General features: G+C 46.0%; 1 protein-coding gene across 1 annotated transcript in view; it reads left to right on the top strand.

The window, feature by feature from the left end:
• The window catches only part of rsrc1 (arginine/serine-rich coiled-coil 1), a 170,236-nt gene that overhangs the window by 18,409 nt on the left and 127,862 nt on the right, over positions 1-23,965 (top strand). Inside the window, exon 4 of the mRNA XM_083637902.1 lies at positions 15,764-15,964. Within this exon, the coding sequence (XP_083494028.1) occupies positions 15,764-15,964 (201 nt within the window). The remainder of the gene's footprint in view (positions 1-15,763; positions 15,965-23,965) is intronic.

The raw sequence follows: 23,965 nt of genomic DNA, 5'->3' as shown, positions 1-23,965 counted from the left end.
AAAGTTAAAATGCCTTTATTTACATGGCAATGTCATTTTAGACTTTGCAAATCTTTTGTAAAGTCTAAAATGACATTGCCATGTAATTAAAGGCATTTTAACTTTTTTAAAGGAGAGTGCCTTGGAGTTTTTTGTTTTTTTCAAGTCTATTTGTAACCCTATCCAAAGAGCGCCTCAAACAAACACACTTTTTGAGTCCAGGAAGCGCTCGTTCCTAAACATTTTCAAACTCACCTGTATCTGATTTCCCCACTCAGCATACCTGTTCAAGCAGGAGAACTAATGAGTGAAATCAGCAGGTTGTTACAAATGCCTGTAGACGCAGCAGCCATCAAGCATGACCCAGATAAACAATCACAGCAACATCTGTCAGAAAGAATAATGACGGGCAAGTTCACTCATGTAGCTTCATCAGTAGCCTTATGCTGTTATTTAGCCTTTCTGATGCTATTGTAAGGTTAAATCAGCAGATTTTATTTTATGAAGGGGTCGGGGGGGGGGGGGGTAATTGGTACATACTAGCGGTACGTGGTCTCAAAAGTTTGGGAACCCCTGTTCTATAATGTTTACATTTTTGAGCGTATGGAGGTGGGAAGCCAGAACTTCTGTGTGAGAAATGGATCCTTAAACTGTGGTACTATAGTGGCATTTTATATAATAATACTAAAAATGGCAAATTGCCTCAAATTCTCTTTAATCTTTTGTGCTTAACAAGGTTCAGTTTCAAGTTTATTATTTGTCCCAAAAGGGCGATTTGTGCTGCAGCAAGCATAAAAACCACATAGCAAAACATGTAGATACAAAAACATAAAAACAAGTAAGTAAGTGGCTCCCATAATAACCCCTCGAGACATTGGAATTTCATACATTGCTTCAGTAGTACTACTGTATTACTGTATTACTACTACTATTACTACTACAGTATTACTACTTCAATATTAATACATACAGACATCGGCGTCTCACACAACTCCGTGGACTGTCTGCTCCTCTCAAGGCTCGATTGGAGACAGACTGCATGCTTTATCCAATGGTAATTCAATAATTCAATTCAACTGTTAACTAAACTACGTTTATTTGCAAAGCATCATGAAAAAGATTCTTATCCTCAACCTTAGTCTCTTTGAAAACACAGTCATGAATTACTGACTAATATGGGACCTTTAAAGACAAATATGCATCATCTTTTCAAAAATATTATCAACAGTAGAAATGCTTCATGATTTCCCAAAGCAAAGTTGACTCAAAATAGAAAAAAATAAAAAATAAAAAGCGAAAGTTTACAGCTCTAATGGTAACGTTGAGTCATTTTTCATTTTGAAAGCGGTGTGAATGAGATCTAATTTGAGTCATTAATTTGAGCATCATAGGGGGAACAGACTAGTTACTTTATGTCTGCCTACCAAAGACAAAGTTTGGCTGATTGATGACTGAAACCTATTATGACTTTCCCACTGTCATTTCTTTGGTAAAGACACACTGTAACTGTTCTGCAAATAAAGCCAAGAAACACACACTCGGCCCCTCATAGTGTTCACTTTCTCTTCCTCGTCTGGCCAGAGCAAGAGAAAGACAGACGCTTTTAGCCCTGGCATAGGAAGACCAATACCAAATGAATCTCTCTTTCTCCTTCCTTCTCTCTCTCTCTCTCTCTCTCTCCCCCTCCCTCCCTCTCTCTCTATCTCCCGTTTAAGCTTCTTGAAGTTCTTCCAAATTGGGTTTTAAATGCCAATTAGGAGGTTGAATGTAGTAAAATAAAAGCAAATGCAGGCAGGATGGCTTCACCTTCTGGCTGGTTAGGCTTCAGAGAGAGCCGAGTCGGACCTTTGGCTCCCAGCGAGGCTTTGAGAGAAATATCCTGCCTAATGAACACATTAATTAGAACCATAACTATTTATAAGATGATAATTAGAAACGAAGGGAGGTAAACTGGGCTTTTCCTGCAATTAATGGAGGATTAATTACGGGAGCTAATGAAGTGGATTTTTGAAACGCGCCGAGGTGAAGTACAGAGCTGTGCAGGCCCGCTTTGTGATCACTGGCATAATTATTTTCTGCGGCGCCAAAGCGTTTGAGGGCCGCGGTGCTCGCCGGCTCAGCTAGGCTAATAAGCATCATTGCATGGTTATATATGCACTTAAAAAGATTTGCCACCGAAATGACTGTCTAATTATTTCTAATTGGCAGGCCCCGTGTGTTGTCATTGAGCTGTTTGGAGCCTGCAGCGGGAGCCCTGGGTCTAATGACGCTTTGGGGCGGAGAAAGAGGGAGAGAGAGACACAGACAGAGAGAGAGAGAGAGAGAGAGAGAGAGAGATCGGAGTGGTGGAGTATCTGCCCAGTGCCTGCTGCTCCTAGCCTAGCCTGGCCTCCCCCCTGGCCTGGCCCCCCCTGTGCCCCTCACCCAGCAGGACAGAGGGTCCCAGGCAGAGACATGCCCGCTGCACTCAGAGGTCACCCCGCCATGTAGCCGAGCAGCAAAGTTTTATTTTAACGCCACTCCCTTCTCTCTCTCTCTCTCTCTCTCTCTCTCTCTCTCTCTCTCTCTCTCTCTCTCTCTCTCTCCCTCTCTCTCCCTCTCTCTCTCTCTCTCTCTCTCTCTCTCCCTCTTAATTAACGGCTTCCGCTCTTAATTTATTCACAGAGAAACGCCACCGTCTGTCCACGGTTCTCCTTTTCTCTCTTACCACACACACACACACACACACACACACACACACACACACACACACACACACTGTATACGCACACACACACACACACACACACACACACACACACACACACACACACACACACACACACAGACACATATACGCACACACACGGGGAGGGGAGGTATGTGTATGTACCAGTCTGTGATTCAGGGGCCAGGATTCGAGCCGGTCCATAGAGGCCCATCGGAAGAGAGCATGAATGGACAAACCTCAGTCAAGCCTGTTCTCCTTGTACTGTAGTGACGTCCTGGCTCAAACCATATGGACAGAGTTATTCTGCAGGCCTCAGTGGACGTGTGTGTGTGTGTGTGTGTGTGTGTGTGTGTGTGTGTGTGTGTGTGTACGTGTACGGACCTCTATTTGGTTGTCTTTACAATATCGAGACAAAATCCTATTCAGATTGACACTCGATGATGACTTTTTGTGATTTGTGAGAATGTGAAGCACCCCCTCTTTGAATGCGTATAGGCTTGTGCGCGTTGTTAGAATAGATTCACATTTTTTATGTCGCCCTCGCTTTCACTACATAATGCACATCGCTCTCTCTCTCTTTACATTATATTCTATTCATATGTAAGGCCGCGCTGCACGGCCCAGACTGTGTGGTGTTAGGAGTGTGTTTGAGTGATGGCCGAGGATTATGTGTGTGTGCACCTCACTAACTCGTCCTAAGCAGAGCCATGTGCGTTGTCCTGACACAAAACCTCTGTCATTCCTTCTCTCCTGCTGAACAACTTGAGAGCAAATTGCCAGCTAATGGAACCTCTGAGTGCACTTGTCTGTCCAGTTCGGACAAGCACAGGAACACGCACACACACACACACACATGCACGAGTGCGCGCACACACACACACACACACACACACACACACACACACACACACACATGTGGTTTCACTCACACATTTAATAATTTAATTGTGAAAAAAGAGAAAAATGAGAGCGAGGGAGAGAATGGCGGAGAAATGAAACTAGGATCATGTGCGTCTTGACTGAAACCTTGACAATCTTTTTGAAAGTAATGAAACACGTTCTCAGTATGTGCGTGAGGTTTTCTATGTGAGATTTGTCTTCCTCTTTTCGCTCCGTCTATCCAGGCGGGTTTTTGGCAGAGTTGAGGACGTGAGGAGGAAGTGGAGATAGATGGATCGCCCAAAACATTGGCCTGCTGCTTACGTGGCCAGCTGTCGTGTGATTGGCCGAATCGGGGGGGGAGCGCTTCTGTGACTGGTCGAACAGAGAGCGCCCAGCGTCGTCGTCGTCATGTTGGACTCGACTGAAAGCGAGAAGAGATGTAATTTATTTTAAATGCAGTCAACGGTCTTTGTCCGAGCGGAAGGTTGCCAAATCTCTCTGTAAACTCAATGTAGGATAACAAAGTGTGCGTGCCCTGCCTCTCATGTGGTGCTGTACTGCGGATGTGTTATTATGAATGACCGCCATTTCTGCCATCAGTGTAACATGTGGCAACATTTGAATTCTGCCTTCAACTGTCCCCAGTGCAGCAAATCAAATCAATCTGAGCTCTCCTTCACTTGAATATTAACTAATGTGATTCCTACCAAAGAGGGAAGGAGAGTGTAGGAATTACAGGCAATAAAAAAGACACATATATATATATATATATATATATATATATATATATATATATATATATAAGCTGTAACTTCCTTAAGATAATGGATGGGAAGTTTGGGATGTTGTGGAAGCCACAGATGTGTTTGATGCTCATGCAGCCTGTGTGTGTGTGTGTGTGTGTGTGTGTGTGTGTGTGTGTGTGTGTGTGTGTGTGTGTGTGTGTGTGTGTGTGTGTGTGTGTGTGTGTGTGTGTGTGTGTGTGTGTGCGTGTGCGTGTGCGTGTGCGTGTGAGAGTGAGAAAGAGACTAATATATAGTAGCAGTAGTGCTGGAATATAGAAGCCGTCTGTGCGTGTGTGTGTGAGAGTGAGAAAGAGACTAATATATGGTAGCAGTAGCAGTAGTGCTGGAATATAGAAGCCGTCCTATGCATTTTTAGAAGAGGATGTGGTGTCAGGAGAGGGTGTTGGTGTCTGTGTGTTTCCGTGCCCACTATTTTAGAAACAGGATCGTCTCTGATCTTCTCCCACCTCACAGGTCTGTGCTGCTGTGTGAGCTTCTCCCCACTAACTAAGATTGATCAGCAGTCAAATATGCCATCTATGGGCTACATCTTATTCTGTTCATGGGACACGCAGACGATGAGAAACGACAGATGTATGGGAGAGGAGAGTTTTTCTCCTCCATAGGGTGGAGTGTTTTCTCTTTCACTCTTTCTTGATCGCTCTGTCTGTCTCTCCTCCCTTGTTCTTTCTGACAGCGGTTCATAAAAAAAAAAAGAGGATTTTTAGAAACTTCTTTATGAGACGAGCCTCTGTTCTATCAGAAGACAACTTTTATGTTACTCCACCACAGGGGGAAACTGTTTTCCTTTTCTCTTTCTCCTCCCTCTCTCAACAGGGCGATATATTTCAGTTGTGTCTTGGGTGTTTAATTAAGTGTAGTTTCCCTTTAGTAGTGGAATGTGTGTCTGCTTTCTGTCGGCCTGTTCCTCGCTGCCTTTTACAGTCCACCCACATGGTTTGTCTCAGCGTTTATGATTTTTCTTATACCGGAGTTGTGAGGTTCCTAAATCACTTAAGCACACGGGTCCGAGCGCTGCACATTTAAACAATAAAAGGCTGTTATGGTAAGGGCCCTCAGATCTCCCACCACTTCATAAATATATGCGTATAAAAGGCGGAGAAAAAACCCCATCTTCCCTGACCAGAGAGAGAGAGAGAGCGAGAGAGAGAGCACACCTGCTAATTGGAGCCAGCTTGATGTGAAGCACGGCTGTCTGCTCTCTCTCCTCTCTCGGTAAGCCCCCATCTTTTTCTCTCCTCTCTTTCACTCTCCCCCCCCCCCCCCCCCCCCCCCTCCTCTCCTCTCCCCCACCCCGGCTCTCCAACTTTTATAACCTTTCTCTCTCCACTTCTCCTTCTCTCGGTCTAGTCTGCTCCCCCTCTCCTCTCTCTCTCTCCCTCCTCCTCCTCCTCCTCCTCCCTGCTTTCTGCCCCGTACAGAGGGAGGCATCGACAAGCAAAACAACTCTCTCCTAACTCGGCGTAACTAATGGTTCCGGGGGCCGTGATGGATGGAAAAAGGAGGGGGGAAAGCGGGGTTCAATTGCATGAGTGGCTGTGAGCGAGTTGGCAAGTTAGCACCTAGTCTGGGCGTGACCTCCACTTGACCTTGTGTCTGGGCCGCCCCCCCTCCTTCATGCCCCCCCCCCAGCTCCAGCTGCTAATGGGCGTCATGTCGAGCTGCGGCTGCACAGGGGTCAAAGGGCGCGGGCGCTCAACAGACGGACCAGTTTAGGATTGCGGCGAGCAGGCTGAGTGACACCGGGCATCTGTGGCGATGAGGAATCAACACGCGCGCAGGCAAAGACACACACACACACACACACACACACACACGCACACACACACACACACGCACACACACACACACACACACACACACACGCACACACACACACACACACACGGAGGCCGCGTCACGCTGCAGAAAGCGATCTTTTCCCTCGTCTAGGTTCATATAGATCTGAGGCGTCTTTGAAGGCCTTTGAACTCTACTAAATGACTTGATCTTGTGGCTTGTGGCTGTGTGTGTGTGTTTGTGTGTGTGTGCACGCTGTGTGTGTGTGTGTGTGTGTGTGTGTGTGTGTGTCGGGGGATTGGGTGAGTGGGTGGCCTACATGGGGTCTCATTTCGGCTTCACAGCAACGCAGGGCACTGCAGACGTTTGTGTTGACGACGGCTAAATTAAAAGCAAACCGAAGATTATGACAAATCTAAACATTACTTTTATGAAGCAGAGGGGGACAGAGGAAAAAACATTTCTGGGAATCTTTCATGCTTGGTCTTTGCTGTGTTAATTGTGCTAGCAATCAGCTACTTTGCAGCGCGATTTCCTGCGTGTTATTTTAGTGTGTGTGTGTGTGTGTATATTTGTGTTTCTGTGTGTGGGTGTGCATGGTGTGTGTGACTCTGTGTGTGTGTGTGTGTGTGTATTTTTGTGTGCGTCACGGCGTGTGCGCGCGCGCCCGCACTGTGAACCGGGGGAACAGATAATGTGTCTGCTTGGAAGGAGGAAGCAGCTTGGGAAATGGTTTCAACAGCTCTCATAATTAGAGGAATATCATAAATTAAACTTGTGTCTGCCGTTGCGTTTGAAGAGCACTCAAAAGTAATAAATTCTGGATGGTTAACATATTTGCATTCCGTTCGGCAGGCAGGCAGCGTCGGGCAGGAACAGCTGTTTTGCACGTCGTTTGGCAGCGGGAAATGCACATTGCTCTCACTCAAGGTGCTTTTAGATACATTGAAATGGCAGTGGGGAAAAAAAGGAGAGGCACTTTTAAGTTGAGCGCGGAGCTGCTGCTGTGTGCTCTGTCTCTGCAAGCAACTCGGCGGGGAACAGCGCATTAATGAACTTCTTCAAATATGGATCGTCTCACTTTCAATAGGACCCTTTCTTTTTCAATCTGTCTGTTGCTTGGAAATGTCGGCGGGCGAGCTTTTTTGTAGTCCTGCGCTGTCTGTGTGTGTGTGTGTGTGTGTGTCGTGTGTGTGTGTGTGTGTAGGGAGGGAGAGTCTTCATATCGAGGGTTTTCCCTGTATTCTACATGGGCTTTGGTGGTAATGCCACCAGTAGGGTGCAGAGTGGCCATTGAAATCTGCTGCACATGCCACGAATAAATACCTTATATTTGTAGCAAAAAAAAAAAAAAAAAAGGCCTTGAAATTCAAATGAGGACTTAAGTGGTGAGAAAAACACCGTGAACTTAATTGGGCTGCCTAGTAGTTTGATTGGAAAGGAAAACCTGATTCACATCATTATTCTGTTGCAAGCAGTTTCCATCCACTTTCCCACACTGTCCATTTCAGTTCTCATTGTTTGTTTTGTAGAGGAATTTAATTTGGAATGCAATAAGTGCAATAAAACGGTTAGAATGCTCCTCAAGCCTCAAGTCTAAGAATTGATTTACAATCGTGATCCCAATACGTAGCCAAAGAAGTGGAATGATACATTTAGACATAAATAGTGCAGCCGTAAATCCAGGCCCAGTCTCAATCCCACGAGAATCCCTCTGTTGCTTTTAGGTTTTGTGGGCAAGAGACTGGTCAGACGGGGGGCCACTATCACCACCAGCGTCCATTGAAATGTGATAGGGTTAAAGTTACATAGCCATTAATCACAGTAGGACACACTGGCCTAATGGACAGAGAAGAGACCCTGATCAGGACATCACTTAGCACGTCACTTTGCTGGCTTCTCAGCAGTTACGTCGCCCGGTGTTTTCTTCCATGGGCCAAATACGCAGCATTGCCTCCAAACCAAGGAAGGTGATTAGGTGATGAGAAAACAAAATGAATATCCATCACTGCTGCTTGAATAGGAGCAGAGACCATTCAGTGTAGAGACAGTGCAACTTCCAGTCACTTCCTGTATCTGTGTCACGTGGGTTTTGCCACTGCCACGCCCCCTTAGGCGACTTGCGGCAGGTTCCCGAGTATATTGGAGTCAGTGGGAGAAGTGAACATGATCTCAGATTATGACAGATTCTTTCGCCCGCATAATTAAATATTGGGCCCATTTTCCGCAAGCCACATATCTTCTGAACATTCTGACACTAAAATGGCTTTTTTCAGAGACACAGATCAGGAGAAAATTGACTTTGTTCGAGACCTGTCTCTGTCTCAGCAACACACTCTCGCGAGATTTGGCAACGGGAGCTCACGTTAGCAGGGAGCGATTAGCTAAAGCTACATGTGAAGTTTGTTGATGTAGTAAGTGTAACTAAATCTGTGGTTGGAAAAAATATTTTTTAAGCAAATATCTTAGTTACAACTAGATTGAGCTAACAAGGGGTAGCTTTGGGTTAAATATGTGTGGTGTGTGTGTGTGTGGAGTTTTGGGAACTCACAACTCATGATCTCTAGCTCAAGTTATCTTCCTCAACACTTCAAGGGGAGAGGTGACCACGCTCATTTAGGAGACCTGCACAGTACCGTTTCTTACCATTGGCGCAGCCTGGAATGTACCGTCTCTATATTGAATGGTCTCTGATAGGATGCAGATGAGGTTGAAGGAGCAGGCATGACGATGGGATTGTGTGTGTGTGTGTGTGTGTGTGATTGTGTGTGTGTGTGTGTGTGTGTGTGTGTGTGTGTGCGTGCGTGTGCGTGTGCGTGCGTGTGCGTGTGTGTGTGTGTGTGTGTGTGTGTGTGTGTGTGTGCATCATGCGTGTGGTGCTGTCGACCGCACAGAGGAGTAGCCCGGCCAATATGAATCCTATTTAACCGGGGTCGGATTCACATTGGAGAGACGTTCACCTGTATGCGACACTAGTGGTATCGCGTAGCTGCCATTAATGTCCAATTTTCAATGAACACGGTGGTTAGCCGAAATAGAATACAGAGCGATAAGGATAACACACCATCCAGCTTCACACCCGGCCACATAATTACCCCAATGGGCCGCGGTGAGGGATCATATCCTGGTGCGCGCCGGGGGGCCGGCGGCGATAAGCTTCAGCCCAGCTCCCAACACGCAGCATAATTACTCTATTGATAATTCACCAGGAAGACGGTCTCAGCCAATTGCAGCGCTCCGATTTAATGGATTGGATGGCGAAAGGAGGGAGGAAGTTGGGGGGGGGGGCAGAGTGTGTGTGTGTGTGTGTGTGTGTGTGTGTGGGATGGGATGGGGTGGGGGGGGGGGGGCAACCAGCAAGGGCCTTTTAATAGAAATGAAAATATGTTTGGGCCATAGGGGGACCCATTTTCCCTGGAGATAATAGGGGCAATAAAATGTAAAGCAGGGGAAGGGCTTGGCATGGGGTCCGACTGTGGCTGTTTATCTGTGTGTGTCCTGCATTAGCCCGTTTCTCCCCAGCCTCAAATTAGCCAATCATTCTCCAAGGGAAAGGACTTGGTCAGGAAATTGACATTTAGAAGCATAGGCTCACTCTATTAACTACAGTACATTTAATTTGCTGCACACCCCAGAAGTGTGCTGTTTTCTCTGCCTTCATAGAGAGAGAGAGAGGGGAGGCGGGGTGGGGGGGGGGGACAGTGAAATAGAGAGAGAGAGAGAGAGAGAGAGAGATTGTGTGTTTATTGCATCTGCTGCTCCTGGCCACAATTTGTTTGGCTGGAAATATAAGACTAAGTCCTGGAACACTGCAACTGCCTTGTATTCCCCCTCATGTACTGTTGATTACAAACATACGCAGGCATTGTCGACACATAGATTCACTCATTCCAAGCTCTGTTTTTGGTCATTGATGGATTATCTCGCCTGGAGACTCCAAACCCCAAAAATGCCAATGTTTTTCTCTCCCCCCGCCCCCTCCCCCATTACTGCGTTTCTTTGACTAGAGTCATCTTAACCTCCGTAACCACTGTATTGAACATGCAACATCAAATCAGAATCAGAAAAACCTTATTGATCCCCCGAGGGGTAATTGAGTCATGCTACAGTTGCTCACACTCGGATATAAAAAATAAAAAATATATAAACATAGAAACATTAGAAGAGGCACAGGACCATAAAAACAATAAAATGGAAGTTGCATAGCCTGCCTGCCTGCCTGCCTGCCTGCTTTCAACTCTACCTCTGAATCAGAAGTTTTATAATAATCATTTTTGATCCTCACTCCGGGGCAGCTGCTTTTCTATCTGTTCTGCAGAATGCCATGTGACTGGCTCTACTGTGGGAACAGTTCTGAGTGCAAAACAAAACAAAAGAACGATTGTATCTGCAACTACCGGTACAACGAGTCAAACTGGACTGGAAATGCCATTGACAAACCAATTGGCAAAGTGACTCGGGACTGAAAGTTCTGAGTTGTAATGGAGTCACATTTCAAAATCTAAAAAAGCAAAATGACAACCGCTCTTACATAACGACTCCTGCATATGGAAGCAAAGCACATTGCGGGTTAAAGTTATGGTGGTGTGTTAACGATTCAGTACGAGTCATCTTAAAGCCCAGTTCAGACCAAAGATTCACCACGACACGAGTTGAAACTTGCAACTATTTGCCACCAGCAGCCCCTGCTGCAACTTGACATGCTGAACCAGCCCCTCTGCTGCAACTTGACATGCTGAACCAGCCCCTCTGCTGCAACTTGACATGCTGAATCAGCCCGTGCTGCAACTTGACATGCTGAATCAGCCCGTGCTGCAACTTGACATGCTGAACCAGCCCCTCTGCTGCAACTTGACATGCTGAATCACTGCTGCAACTTGACATGCTGAATCAGCCCCTGCTGCAACTTGACATGCTGAATCACTGCTGCAACTTGACATGCTGAATCACTGCTGCAACTTGACATGCTGAATCAGCCCGTGCTGCAACTTGACATGCTGAATCACTGCTGCAACTTGACATGCTGAATCACTGCTGCAACTTGACATGCTGAATCACTGCTGCAACTTGACATGCTGAATCACTGCTGCAACTTGACATGCTGAATCACTGCTGCAACTTGACATGCTGAATCAGCCCCTGCTGCAACTTGACATGCTGAATCACTGCTGCAACTTGACATGCTGAATCACTGCTGCAACTTGACATGCTGAATCACTGCTGCAACTTGACATGCTGAATCACTGCTGCAACTTGACATGCTGAATCAGCCCCTGCTGCAACTTGACATGCTGAATCACTGCTGCAACTTGACATGCTGAATCACTGCTGCAACTTGACATGCTGAATCACTGCTGCAACTTGACATGCTGAATCACTGCTGCAACTTGACATGCTGAATCAGCCCCTGCTGCAACTTGACATGCTGAATCAGCCCCTGCTGCAACTTGACATGCTGAATCACTGCTGCAACTTGACATGCTGAATCACTGCTGCAACTTGACATGCTGAATCAGCCCCTGCTGCAACTTGACATGCTGAATCACTGCTGCAACTTGACATGCTGAATCACTGCTGCAACTTGACATGCTGAATCAGCCCATGCTGCAACTTGACATGCTGAATCAGCCCCTGCTGCAACTTGACATGCTGAATCAGCCCCTGCTGCAACTTGACATGCTGAATCACTGCTGCAACTTGACATGCTGAATCACTGCTGCAACTTGACATGCTGAATCAGCCCGTGCTGCAACTTGACATGCTGAATCACTGCTGCAACTTGACATGCTGAATCACTGCTGCAACTTGACATGCTGAATCACTGCTGCAACTTGACATGCTGAATCACTGCTGCAACTTGACATGCTGAATCAGCCCCTGCTGCAACTTGACATGCTGAATCACTGCTGCAACTTGACATGCTGAATCACTGCTGCAACTTGACATGCTGAATCACTGCTGCAACTTGACATGCTGAATCACTGCTGCAACTTGACATGCTGAATCAGCCCCTGCTGCAACTTGACATGCTGAATCACTGCTGCAACTTGACATGCTGAATCAGCCCCTGCTGCAACTTGACATGCTGAATCAGCCCCTGCTGCAACTTGACATGCTGAATCACTGCTGCAACTTGACATGCTGAATCACTGCTGCAACTTGACATGCTGAATCAGCCCCTGCTGCAACTTGACATGCTGAATCGCTGCTGCAACTTGACATGCTGAATCACTGCTGCAACTTGACATGCTGAATCACTGCTGCAACTTGACATGCTGAATCAGCCCGTGCTGCAACTTGACATGCTGAATCACTGCTGCAACTTGACATGCTGAATCACTGCTGCAACTTGACATGCTGAATCGCTGCTGCAACTTGACATGCTGAACCAGCCCCTGCTGCAACTTGACATGCTGAATCAGCCCCTGCTGCAACTTGACATGCTGAATCGCTGGCGACGCCATCAGCATCGGGGAGTCGAGATGAGACGGGCCAGTTTACACCGTTGTAACTTTTCTCTGCAACGGTCTAAAACGGGTTTGTCTCGTTTCAAATCATTGGTGTAAACTGGGCTTAAGACCCTTGCTTATGAAACAGTTATGTTTTCTGACAATATAATCTTCTGTGGTTTTCAAAAATGTATGAACTTCAAGTAGCAATCCCCCCCCCCCCCCAAAAACAAAACAAAAGAAAGAAAAAGAAGAAGTATGTTCTTGTGGAATGAAATGCCTGAAACAGTGGAGTGTGCTCTCCAGTGATCAGGATAAGCCCGGCCTAATTGATTCCAACAGTTGTCAGAGTGTAGTCTGTTAGGATGGTGACAGGCGTCCAGAGAAGATGATGAGTTTAGTGTGGGGAGAGAGACAGCTCTGGATGTCCCAAACTGCAAACTAATAAAGAGGGGAAAGCAATAAAGCTCGCGGACAGCAGGTCTGACTGTTTTTATAGACAAATCAATAAAATGATAGATGATGGAAAATAACTGCATCTCAGCTGCCGATTTCTACTGGGCTCTCACATCACCATCCCTCTCACACGCACATGCACACACGCACACACACACACACACACACACACACACACACACACGCACTCACGCATAGCAATTGGTCTTTCATTTTCAAATTTGGAAATGTATGCTTTTGTGTGTGTATGACTCCATATTGAGACACGAGTTCAATTTTAAATTATTTTTCCACTGGTGTGTGTGTGTATGTGTGTGTGTGTGTGTGTCATAAGTAACGGTGTAAATCTCTTTGTGACCAGAGGGCCAGTGTCAGGATCAATACTGTGGACAGGCCTTCCTCTGTGCCTGCCTCTAATTGGCTCCATCTCCACCCTGTGTGTGTGTGTGTGTGTGTGTGTGTGTGTGTGTGTGTTTTCAAAGAATGTTCCATCCAGTTGAGCTTCATCTGACTTCACTGCAGTGTCTGAAGCAGGAAATGCGGCCATGTCTTCATGTAATGTCACTGTGGCAACAAAGTGAGAGCATTAGCACCTTCCATTCACATCTGCATCCACATTTGGTCAGTTGTTGGCAACTCTCTGCAATAGGAGGAAGATCTGCCACACATCATCTTTCTTGATCCACCCCCACTCGGAAGTACTTTGTGCTTCTGGTTGACAAAGTAATGATTGAGCCCATATGCATCCAGCCGGGATGCTTCATATGGCCTCATACCAGCCTTGCATAGCCAGCCTTGCATTCTTCGGTAAATAAAGCCACAAATGCCATAGACTGACAGTCCTTCAAGTCAGTTTTGGTAGAGCACAAAGTCCTTCATCACTTGTGTTAGTGGTAGGGAGTGGACTTGATTCAGGCGATGTCTGCCCAACGCTTGGCGGATCCGGATTCGACACGCGTGCGCCAGACTGTGAGGAAATCTCTTGGCCTTCAGAAAGACCCTGAGCGCCTCGGGGTCCGCCCCCTCCTCCAGCTCTGCCTGCTCCCAGGTCACCAGGGCCGTGTCGGCGCCATGGTCCAGGAGCAGCTGGACAAAGGCCGCTTCACAGCCCCACCACAGCACCTCACCCAGCAGGCGACAAGCCATGTCACGGGTCAGAACGCCAGCGGCCTGGAGAAGCAGGCGGAAGTAGTCCAGGTGGTGGCGGGCAGCACTGATGTAGAGAGGAGACCTCCAGAAGGTGTGAGCGCTTCCGCTGGGGTCAGCCCCGGCCTCCAGGAGGATCCGGACGCATTCCAGGTCACTGTGTTCCACAGCCCAGTAGAGAGGCGTGCAGTCTTCGTCATCAGCTAGGTCTACCTGGGCTCCCCGGGTGATCAGGTAGGCCACACAGGCAGGGTGACCGCGTCTGGCTGCGCGTCCCAGAGGGGTCCAGCCACCACACCACTCATTGATCCAGCTTGTAAAGTGCTCCTCCTGCAGCAGGGTCCTCAGTCTGTCCAGGTCTCCTCTCCAGGCGGCATCGTGGAGCTGCCTCTCGTCATGGCCTGCTCGAGCAGCCATTCCTTCAGCTCTGTCACTGTACCACACCATGTGTGTGTACGTACGCTGCATCTCAAATGGAAGGCTTTATGAAGGGACTGAAGTGTGTGTTGACATTATGACACCATACAATTATGACATCATGACATCATAAGATTATGACATCATAACATGACGGCATCATAGCATTATGACATCATTACTAGTGGTGTCACGATATTTCGTCGCACGATATATCGCGATATCGAAACGCCACGATATGCGTATCGTCAGAAAAAAATGATATCGTAAAAAAAAAATATATATATATTTTTTTGCTCCTGAATAATAATAGAACAAATTTAGCAGAATCAACACGCATGAGTGAGGGGGTAGACTACTACTGGCATGGCAAAACAGCTCAAGGGGTACATAAGATTACATAAGTTTAGGGACCATTGAGCATGAGTTATTTAAGAAATAGATTGTATACTTTATTTTTCTTTCACCATGCAACAAACATTTAGTTTGTGACAGTGTGACACATTCTATTGCAAGAGAAGCATTATCTTCCATGCTGTTTACTAGTTATTATAATAACAATTTTGTTTTGTATTTTGTGTATTTCAAATGAAAGACTATTTTTCCAGTATTTTCCCAGGGCTCCCTTGAAAAGAGGTTTCGATTTCAACGGGACTCACATGGTTAAATAAATGACAAATAAATACATAAAAATGATTTACTTTTGTTAAAAAAAATATTGTTAAAATATCGTATCGTATCGTTATCATGAACCCAATATCGTGTATCGTGTCGTATCGTGAAATTAGTGTATCGTGACACCCCTAATCATTACATGACATAACATTATGACAGTATGACATCTTCATAACACCCGTGGGAGTTAATCATTGTTTTGGTGGGACCAAATCGCTAAATCCCTGCAAGAGAACTTTCGCTCCATCTGGAACAAACGGCACCAATGGCAGAGCTTATACCCGCAGCCTACCTCTGTTGAGTCAGACTAGTGATTGATGTGTAACAGTGTAAGAGTATCCGAGGCAGCCTTAATTAGTTGATGAATTAAAAACAAAGCCGCTAGTTTGTTGATATGATTTGTTTGTGGTTTACTTGCTGTAAGCTGAAGCACATCCCATTCATTTGCTCTTCATCTCTTGCAGGTCTTATTCTCGCCACCGCCGCTCGCGCAGCAGGAGCCACAGAAAGAGCCGCAGCAGAGAGCGAGACCGCAGCCGGCGCAAGGGCCGGGGCCGGGGCCGGGACCGGGACCGGGACCGGGAGAGAGGCAGAGACAAGGACAAGGGCAAGGACAAGGACAAGAAGAGTAAGGACAAGGACAAGGACAAGGCAGAGAAGAAAGGGTAAGTGATGAATGGTTCTGCACACACAAGCTTGCATGCACACACACACACACACACACGCACGCGCACGCACGCACACTCTCAAACAAATCTCGGCTTTTCCCATATATATTGCAAAAGAGTACAAAACATTTTTATGACAATATAACGACAACTTAAATATGGAGCTCAATCCCAGCTCCTTCATTCTCCCATCTATCACTGGATCCTTCCATCCATCAATCCATCCATCCCTCTCTCACTGCACTTCCCCTAGCAGTCCAGCATGAGGCTCCTCCTGCCTTGTAATGTCATATGATTCCCTGTTGGAGGAGAAGATGCCATGGTGATATAAGAATAGATGGTAGGTGGGAGTGCTGCATTGGTCCAGGTGTTGGAGAACGTGTGGGTCACCTGATGAGGTCTGATGTCTTTACCTCTTCGTTGCACCCTCCCGGCCCAGGCGCAATATGCCCAGATCCATAATGAGATCATATGCATCTCCGCTGACCTGGTGCTTCGGCCTAGGAATAAACTATAAACAAGATCCCCTTATGAAGGCGGGAAATGTTGGCAAACGACGTCTTCACTATAGCGACTTTACCTTTTCCGTTGGCTGTAATATACACTAAGAACAGGTTCCAGCTCAAACCGTCCCAGAGCGCTGGATGTTTTAGCGTTGGCTCTCTCCCCCACAGGTCTAACTACCTTAGAGGCATCTATCTCTCTGCCTCTACCAGAATAGAACCCTAAATCCCGCCCCCCCCCCCCCCCGCGGCATGCTCTAATGCGATTGGAGGCCACTGTAATATGATTGGTGCCCAGTTGTTGTCTGTCATATTGAATGGCACAGATGTGTGTGTCAGACTGTGGATCCCAGGAGTGATGTGGACCAGGCGCTGCGCTACACACATCAGAAGACACATCGGACACATGTCCAAGTGAAGTATATCTAATAGGCAGCAGCTCATGGTCAAGGCTGTGATTGGGCCTACATATTGTTACTGTACTTAGGTATTTAACAAGTGACTTTACAATGAAGTGCATAGAATGTGTGTTATTTTCAAGCAGTGCAGCCACTTCTATGCGTGACTTTGTTCGTATGCATCTGGAGGTCAGTAGTTAACCTAGGCGAATTCATCTCATGTAAAAAACGATGTACTTGGCTGGAGGTCAGTAGTTGATCCATCTTGTCTAAAAAAAGTGTAGTTTTTCACCAATTTGAACGAAGAAGACAATTGCTCGAGTGACATCTCTGATGAAATCACAACTGCCTGGTGTAGTCACCTGTAGGTCAGCAGTTGACCTGGGCGAATCCATCTTGTGCGAGTGATGTCACTAGCGAGTGATGTCACTCAACTGGAAGTGATGTCACGCAATTGCTTGACTCTGATGTCATCAGGCAGTTCTGATGTCATCAGTGATGTCACTCGAGCAAATGGTGATCTTATCTTAGTCACAATTTGTGACGGAAGTCATGCAATGATGTCACGCAATTTGATGTCATCAGGTCGTTGTGCTGTAATCACCTAAGATGTAATCACCTAAGTAGTCACCTGGAAGTGATGTCACTCATGCAGGTGTGTGTGTGTGTGTGTGTGTGTGTGTGTGTGTGTGTGTGTGTGTGTGTGGGTTGAATGCATTTGCAATTGCTCAATTGGACATTATGCATGTTTTCAAGTTCTCAATTATGACATGGACGGGATCTAAAATGCTAAACTATTCAATTGAGAAATGAATACTACAATATATATATATATATATGTATATATATGAAGCTCATGTCAGAGACACAGAATCCCTTGGCTTATGACAGTCCTTCAGACTCTTTTCGAGAGTTCATATACAATATATATATATATATATATATATATATATATATATATATAATTGTTCTATATATTTATTTATGATAGCATATTTCCCTGTCTCTGTAATTGATGCTGATTGCCTGTTTGTGCTGTAGCCTCACCTCCTTCTCTGTGATTAGCTTCCACAGATGAACTCCATTACTGATGTTCACACCTATGTATATCTGTAAGCCATTATCATTTGTTCTGGTTTACACTGATGATGGCTTAAGGCTGAAACGCGTCTGTTTTTGCCCCTATTAAAACTTCAAGTAGATAGATAGGGTTGAACATGCTGCTGCAAGGTAAATACAAAACTTAAATTTTCTCTCTCTTTTACAAGAACAATCTGAGCCTGTGTCTGTTGCAAAAACAAGCTTGTTTAGTGGACATATGTGCAAGCTGCCATGGGGCATGTGGGGAAAGCGACTGAAGTGAGACTTAGTTATACATAAACAAATCTGAAAATAGGGTCCAGGTTGCAAAAAATTCTCCTTTAATGTAAATCACACACGCACACACACAGACTCACAAGGTGAAAACAATACCACCCCCGCTGTCGCGGCTGGTAATAATAATCCTGAAAGTTCTTTGCAATTTCCATATATTCAGAATTAGTTTTCTATATTAAAGTCCATCATGCCCAAAGCTTTATTGGTCGGTTGCCAACAAAGAGCGTGGTAGTTCATGTTTTCTGGGCGTGAGCAGAAAGGGCCATATTTATTTGCAGCTATTACATATTGCCTTTCTTAGATCCGTATCAGAAAAACAAATAAAGCTAACACAGTGAAATGTAAGGCCAGCAGACTATCTCCATTTTCTTATTAAGGCTTCAATATCCTTCAGCACTGATAGCAATCTCTTTATCTCTGACCCCGCTTTAGCTTCTCTGTCAGTGTGCACGTGTGTGTGTGTGTGTGTGTGTGTGTGTGTGTGTGTGTGTGTGTGTGTGTGTGTGTGTGTGCGTGCGTGCGTGCGTGCGTGTGTGTGTGTACATGTGTGTGTGCACATTTGCACCAGTGGTAGCTAATCTTACTTATTTCAAACTGCCCATCTAGCTATCTGTCCATACAGCTTACTTTAACCTGTGGAAGTGCTATGATGAAATCATGGGACTAAATCAAGTGGCAATGGCCTTTGACCTTAACTCATTCATGGCCAGTTTAGGACTGCCAATATTTAGCACAGGCCAAAGATTTTCATAATTGTTGGTCATCTTTCAAGACCCACAGTAAATTATCTATTAGCACCAGAGTGATTTGCAATACCTCAAAATGAAGATGTACGTCTCTGGGTTCACCAGGAAAAAAAAAGTGAGCTTTTAGCATGTTCTGTACTCTACTTATATCCATTTATATACACCCTGTTTTCACCCAATAGGTCTCTCTGAGATGACAAACAGGAGAAAATGCAATTTCTGTAAAATACACATTCTCAAGCAGAACTCGCTCTCAATTCTTTTATTTTGAACTGTATTGACATCAGACATGTAAATACTATTCGTTATGACACAAATGAAAAAAAAAAAAAAATATATATATATATATATATACACATGAAGTGCTTTTTTTTTTACATTCAACAATACAGCAGTGTGAGTGAGTGTGCAGACAGACAGACACACAGACAGACAGACAGACAGACAGACAGACCGACAGACAGACACACACACACACACACACACACACACACACACACACACACACGATCCCCCTTCGTTGCGTGATTTCTAACCCCACATAGGATAAGCAATAACCACGCCCTGTGGCGCCGGGATTGGCCAGGAGCAACACTGGAGGGCACGCAGCCCAGCGATTTCATGAACCAACTGAATAGCTCTTGAGAACAGACAGCGGGCTGCTGTGACTGCCGCTTCTGCCTTGTGTGTTTATTTTGTTTTGTTCTGGTCCACCCGTCGTCGTCCATGTCTCCCTGTCCTAGTATCCTCCCTGCCTGATCGTTCCCGTTTTCCCCTCGGCTATTCAACACGTCCTCACCGCCCCTCTGATCGATCATTTCCTCATTCCTCCGATGATCAAACGCATCTCTGGATTACCGTTTTCTCCGGCTGGCACACAGGAAAGCGACCAGCTCCTGCAGCGCGCGAGGGGCGTTTCAATGGCGTTTCTCCTGTCTGCACAAGGCAAGCTCCTTATCCGTTTTCTGCTTTTCCTCCTGCTCAATTTCAAAACAACAGCTGCGGTATGTGTTTGTTCACGTGTTGTCTTAGATGATAGGGACCTGATACTATGTCAGAGGCTGGGGAAGTGTTTGAACTACGCCCTGCAGTAATAAAAACAAAAACACGTCAAACACGTCATTGGCCCTCTGGGCTATTCCTGATAACACGTCAAAGACGTCATTGGCCCTGAATGAGTTAACGTGACTTACGTACTACGTACTGTATATACTTCCTGGTTTGCATTCTTAAATTGTGGGAATTGAAGATGGTTGCTTGACCGAAACGTTTGCTGCACCGCTGCTAACATGAACATAAAACATGGGCTGGTCTATCTGGACCTTGATATAACATTATCTACTTGGTAATGATCCATATCTGAATGCTATTGGACTGAGGATTTACCTCTTATTCCCCCAAATCCCCCAGAGGGTGTATCTGCCTCATAGCTCTAACATGCACTCCTTCAGCAGCAGAGAGCAGAGGGGTCTATCTGCCTCATAGCTCTAACATGCACTCCTTCAGCAGCAGAGAGCAGAGGGGTCTATCTGCATCATAGCTCTAACATGCACTCCTTCAGCAGCAGAGAGCAGAGGGGTCTATCTGCCTCATAGCTCTAACATGCACTCCTTCAGCAGCAGGGAGCAGAGAGGTGTATCTGCCTCATAGCCCTAACATGCACTCCTTCAGCAGCAGAGAGCAGAGGGGTCTATCTGCCTCATAGCTCTAACATGCACTCCTTCAGCAGCAGAGAGCAGAGGGGTCTATCTGCCTCATAGCCCTAACATGCACTCCTTCAGCAGCAGAGAGCAGAGGGGTCTATCTGCCTCATAGCTCTAACATGCACTCCTTCAGCAGCAGAGAGCAGAGGGGTCTATCTGCATCATAGCTCTAACATGCACTCCTTCAGCAGCAGAGAGCAGAGGGGTCTATCTGCCTCATAGCCCTAACATGCACTCCTTCAGCAGCAGAGCAGAGGGGTCTATCTGCCTCATAGCCCTAACATGCACTCCTTCAGCAGCAGAGCAGAGGGGTCTATCTGCCTCATAGCACTAACATGCACTCCTTCAGCAGCAGAGCAGAGGGGTCTATCTGCCTCATAGCTCTAACATGCACTCCTTCAGCAGCAGGGAGCAGATGGGTCTATCTGCCTCATAGCTCTAACATGCACTCCTTCAGCAGCAGAGAGCAGAGGGGTCTATCTGCCTCATAGCTCTAACATGCACTCCTTCAGCAGCAGGGAGCAGAGAGGTCTATCTGCCTCATAGCTCTAACATGCACTCCTTCAGCAGCAGAGAGCAGAGGGGTCTATCTGCCTCATAGCTCTAACATGCACTCCTTCAGCAGCAGGGAGCAGAGGGGTCTATCTGCCTCATAGCTCTAACATGCACTCCTTCAGCAGCAGAGAGCAGAGGGGTATATCTGCCTCATAGCTCTAACATGCACTCCTTCAGCAGCAGAGCAGAGGGGTCTATCTGCATCATAGCTCTAACATGCACTCCTTCAGCAGCAGGGAGCAGAGAGGTTTATCTGCCTCATAGCCCTAACATGCACTCTTTCAGCAGCAGAGAGCAGAGGGGTCTATCTGCATCATAGCTCTAACATGCACTCTTTCAGCAGCAGAGAGCAGAGGGGTCTATCGGCCTCATAGCTCTAACATGCACTGACTCCGTCAGCAGCAGAGAGCAGAGGGGTATATCTGCATCATAGCTCTAACATGCACTGACTCCGTCAGCAGCAGAGAGCAGAGGGGTCTATCTGCATCATAGCTCTAACATGCACTGACTCCTTCAGCAGCAGAGAGCAGAGGGGTCTATCTGCATCATAGCTCTAACATGCACTGACTCCTTCAGCAGCAGAGAGCAGAGGGGTGTATCTGCATCATAGCTCTAACATGCACTCCTTCAGCAGCAGAGAGCAGAGGGGTCTATCTGCATCATAGCTCTAACATGCACTGACTCCTTCAGCAGCAGAGAGCAGAGGGGTCTATCTGCATCATAGCTCTAACATGCACTGACTCCTTCAGCAGCAGAGAGCAGAGGGGTCTATCTGCATCATAGCTCTAACATGCACTGACTCCTTCAGCAGCAGAGAGCAGAGGGGTCTATCTGCATCATAGCTCTAACATGCACTGACTCCTTCAGCAGCAGAGAGCAGAGGGGTCTATCTGCATCATAGCTCTAACATGCACTGACTCCGTCAGCAGCAGAGAGGCAGAAGCAGCAAAGTGTTCCAGGCGTATGTAAAACATGGCTGTCTGTGTTCTGTCTGTCTGACAAGCAGCCACTTCTGTTTCCCTCTGTCTCTTTCACTCTGCTCCTTCTCCTCTTAACACTGATGGAGGGGCTCATCCATGTGTCTTTATGCAAGCCCCCCCCTCACACACACACACACACACACACACACACACACACACACACAGTACCACTCCAACCTCATTTAAATCCAGGTTGCCTTGCTGGGTGGCAGGAGAGGAGTGAAGCAGTGGAGGGAGGGAGGGGTGCAGGAGCTTTTTAGTGTCTGTCAGGATGAAAGAGGGGCCCCTCAGAGCGGCACCCTGACACTGTGTGTGTGTGTGTGTGTGTGCGCGTGTGTGTGTGTGTGTGTGTGTGTGTGTGTGTGTGGTGTTGTCGTCATTAAACATTTAACACTCCTCTAGTATGACAGCAGGCAACTTGGTGCTCCGGCGGCATGTTTTCATGCAAAATTTATTGAAAAAGACGAACCGTTGTTAAGAGATCTTGTTGCCTTTCACCAGTGGCAAAGGGTAAGTGTGGGTGATTGCAGGGCTGGGATTGTGTGTGTGTGTGTGTGTGTGTGTGTGTGTGTGTGTGTGTGTGTGTGTGTGTGTGTGTGTGTGTGTGCGTGCGTGCGTGCGCGTGCGTGCGTGTGTGTGTGCGAGCGTGCGCGCATGTGTGTGTTTACACAGACTAGTGTACAGGGTCAGCAGGTCAGCTTTGCACTGTGTAATCCTGCGGCTCTGTATTTACTGAGAGAACACAACAGCTTCCTCGTGTTTGTTTAGTAGTTTCTATTGATTGATGTTTTGCTCCACCAAATGGACTCACTTGAGGATTTTAGTATTCCGATTTATTCTGGATAGAGTTGATTATGCTTCGGCCACCAGTCACCAATTACAGAGAACAGCAAAATGCAGATTTGTCTATTTTGGTGCTGGGAAAAAAAGGCCTATTCTCTGTTGTCTTCAAATAGAGACATCACATCACACCCACACAGGGGCTACCTGCGCCGCACACTGTCACAGTGTTCAGAGTGTGACACGGCCCTGATCACTGATCAGCTGCCTTCTGCTGCACTGTTCCACCAAACACTTTGATTCTCTCTCTCTCTCTCTCTCTCTCTCTCTCTCTCTCTCTCTCTCTCTCTCTCTCTCTCTCTCTCTCAGGGCTGCACCACCATGCTCCAAATGATCATCACTATTATTTTGACCAATATTGAGATCACGATTATTTAATATGATTGCGCTTTGACTCTGGGAACATCATGCATTTATTTAACAACCCCCAAATATAAAATTATTTTATTAAAAAAAATATATAATTTTTTTTTATAAAAATTATATATATATATATATATTCTTTTTTTTGTTAAATTTTAATTTGATTTCATACTTGCTGATTTTATTTCTACTTATGATGTTATACAAGTAGAGGCCTCGTATAGGCCCTTGCGGGTGTCCTGCCTCTACTTTGCACATTTCTTTTCTTGTTGATAACTATCAGTATTTTTGTATGTTTGAATATGTGCTAAAAATATATATATATATATATATATATATATATATATATATATATATATATATATATATATATATATATATATATATTGACTTGAGCTGAAACCACAGCGAGGGAAACGGGTGCACTGGATTTACAACACAAGACAAAACGAGAGCAACATTGATTTTATCTCAATTTTCGATTTTCTTGTTTTCATGATTGTGGGAAGCCAAAATCGTGATCACGATTAATA

This window comes from Poromitra crassiceps, assembly GCF_964638095.1.
Source record: "Poromitra crassiceps genome assembly, chromosome: 5".
Classification (NCBI taxonomy): domain Eukaryota; kingdom Metazoa; phylum Chordata; class Actinopteri; order Beryciformes; family Melamphaidae; genus Poromitra; species Poromitra crassiceps.
The sequence above is the reverse complement of the archived record's forward strand: the minus strand, read 5'-3'. Positions and strand labels throughout refer to the sequence as shown.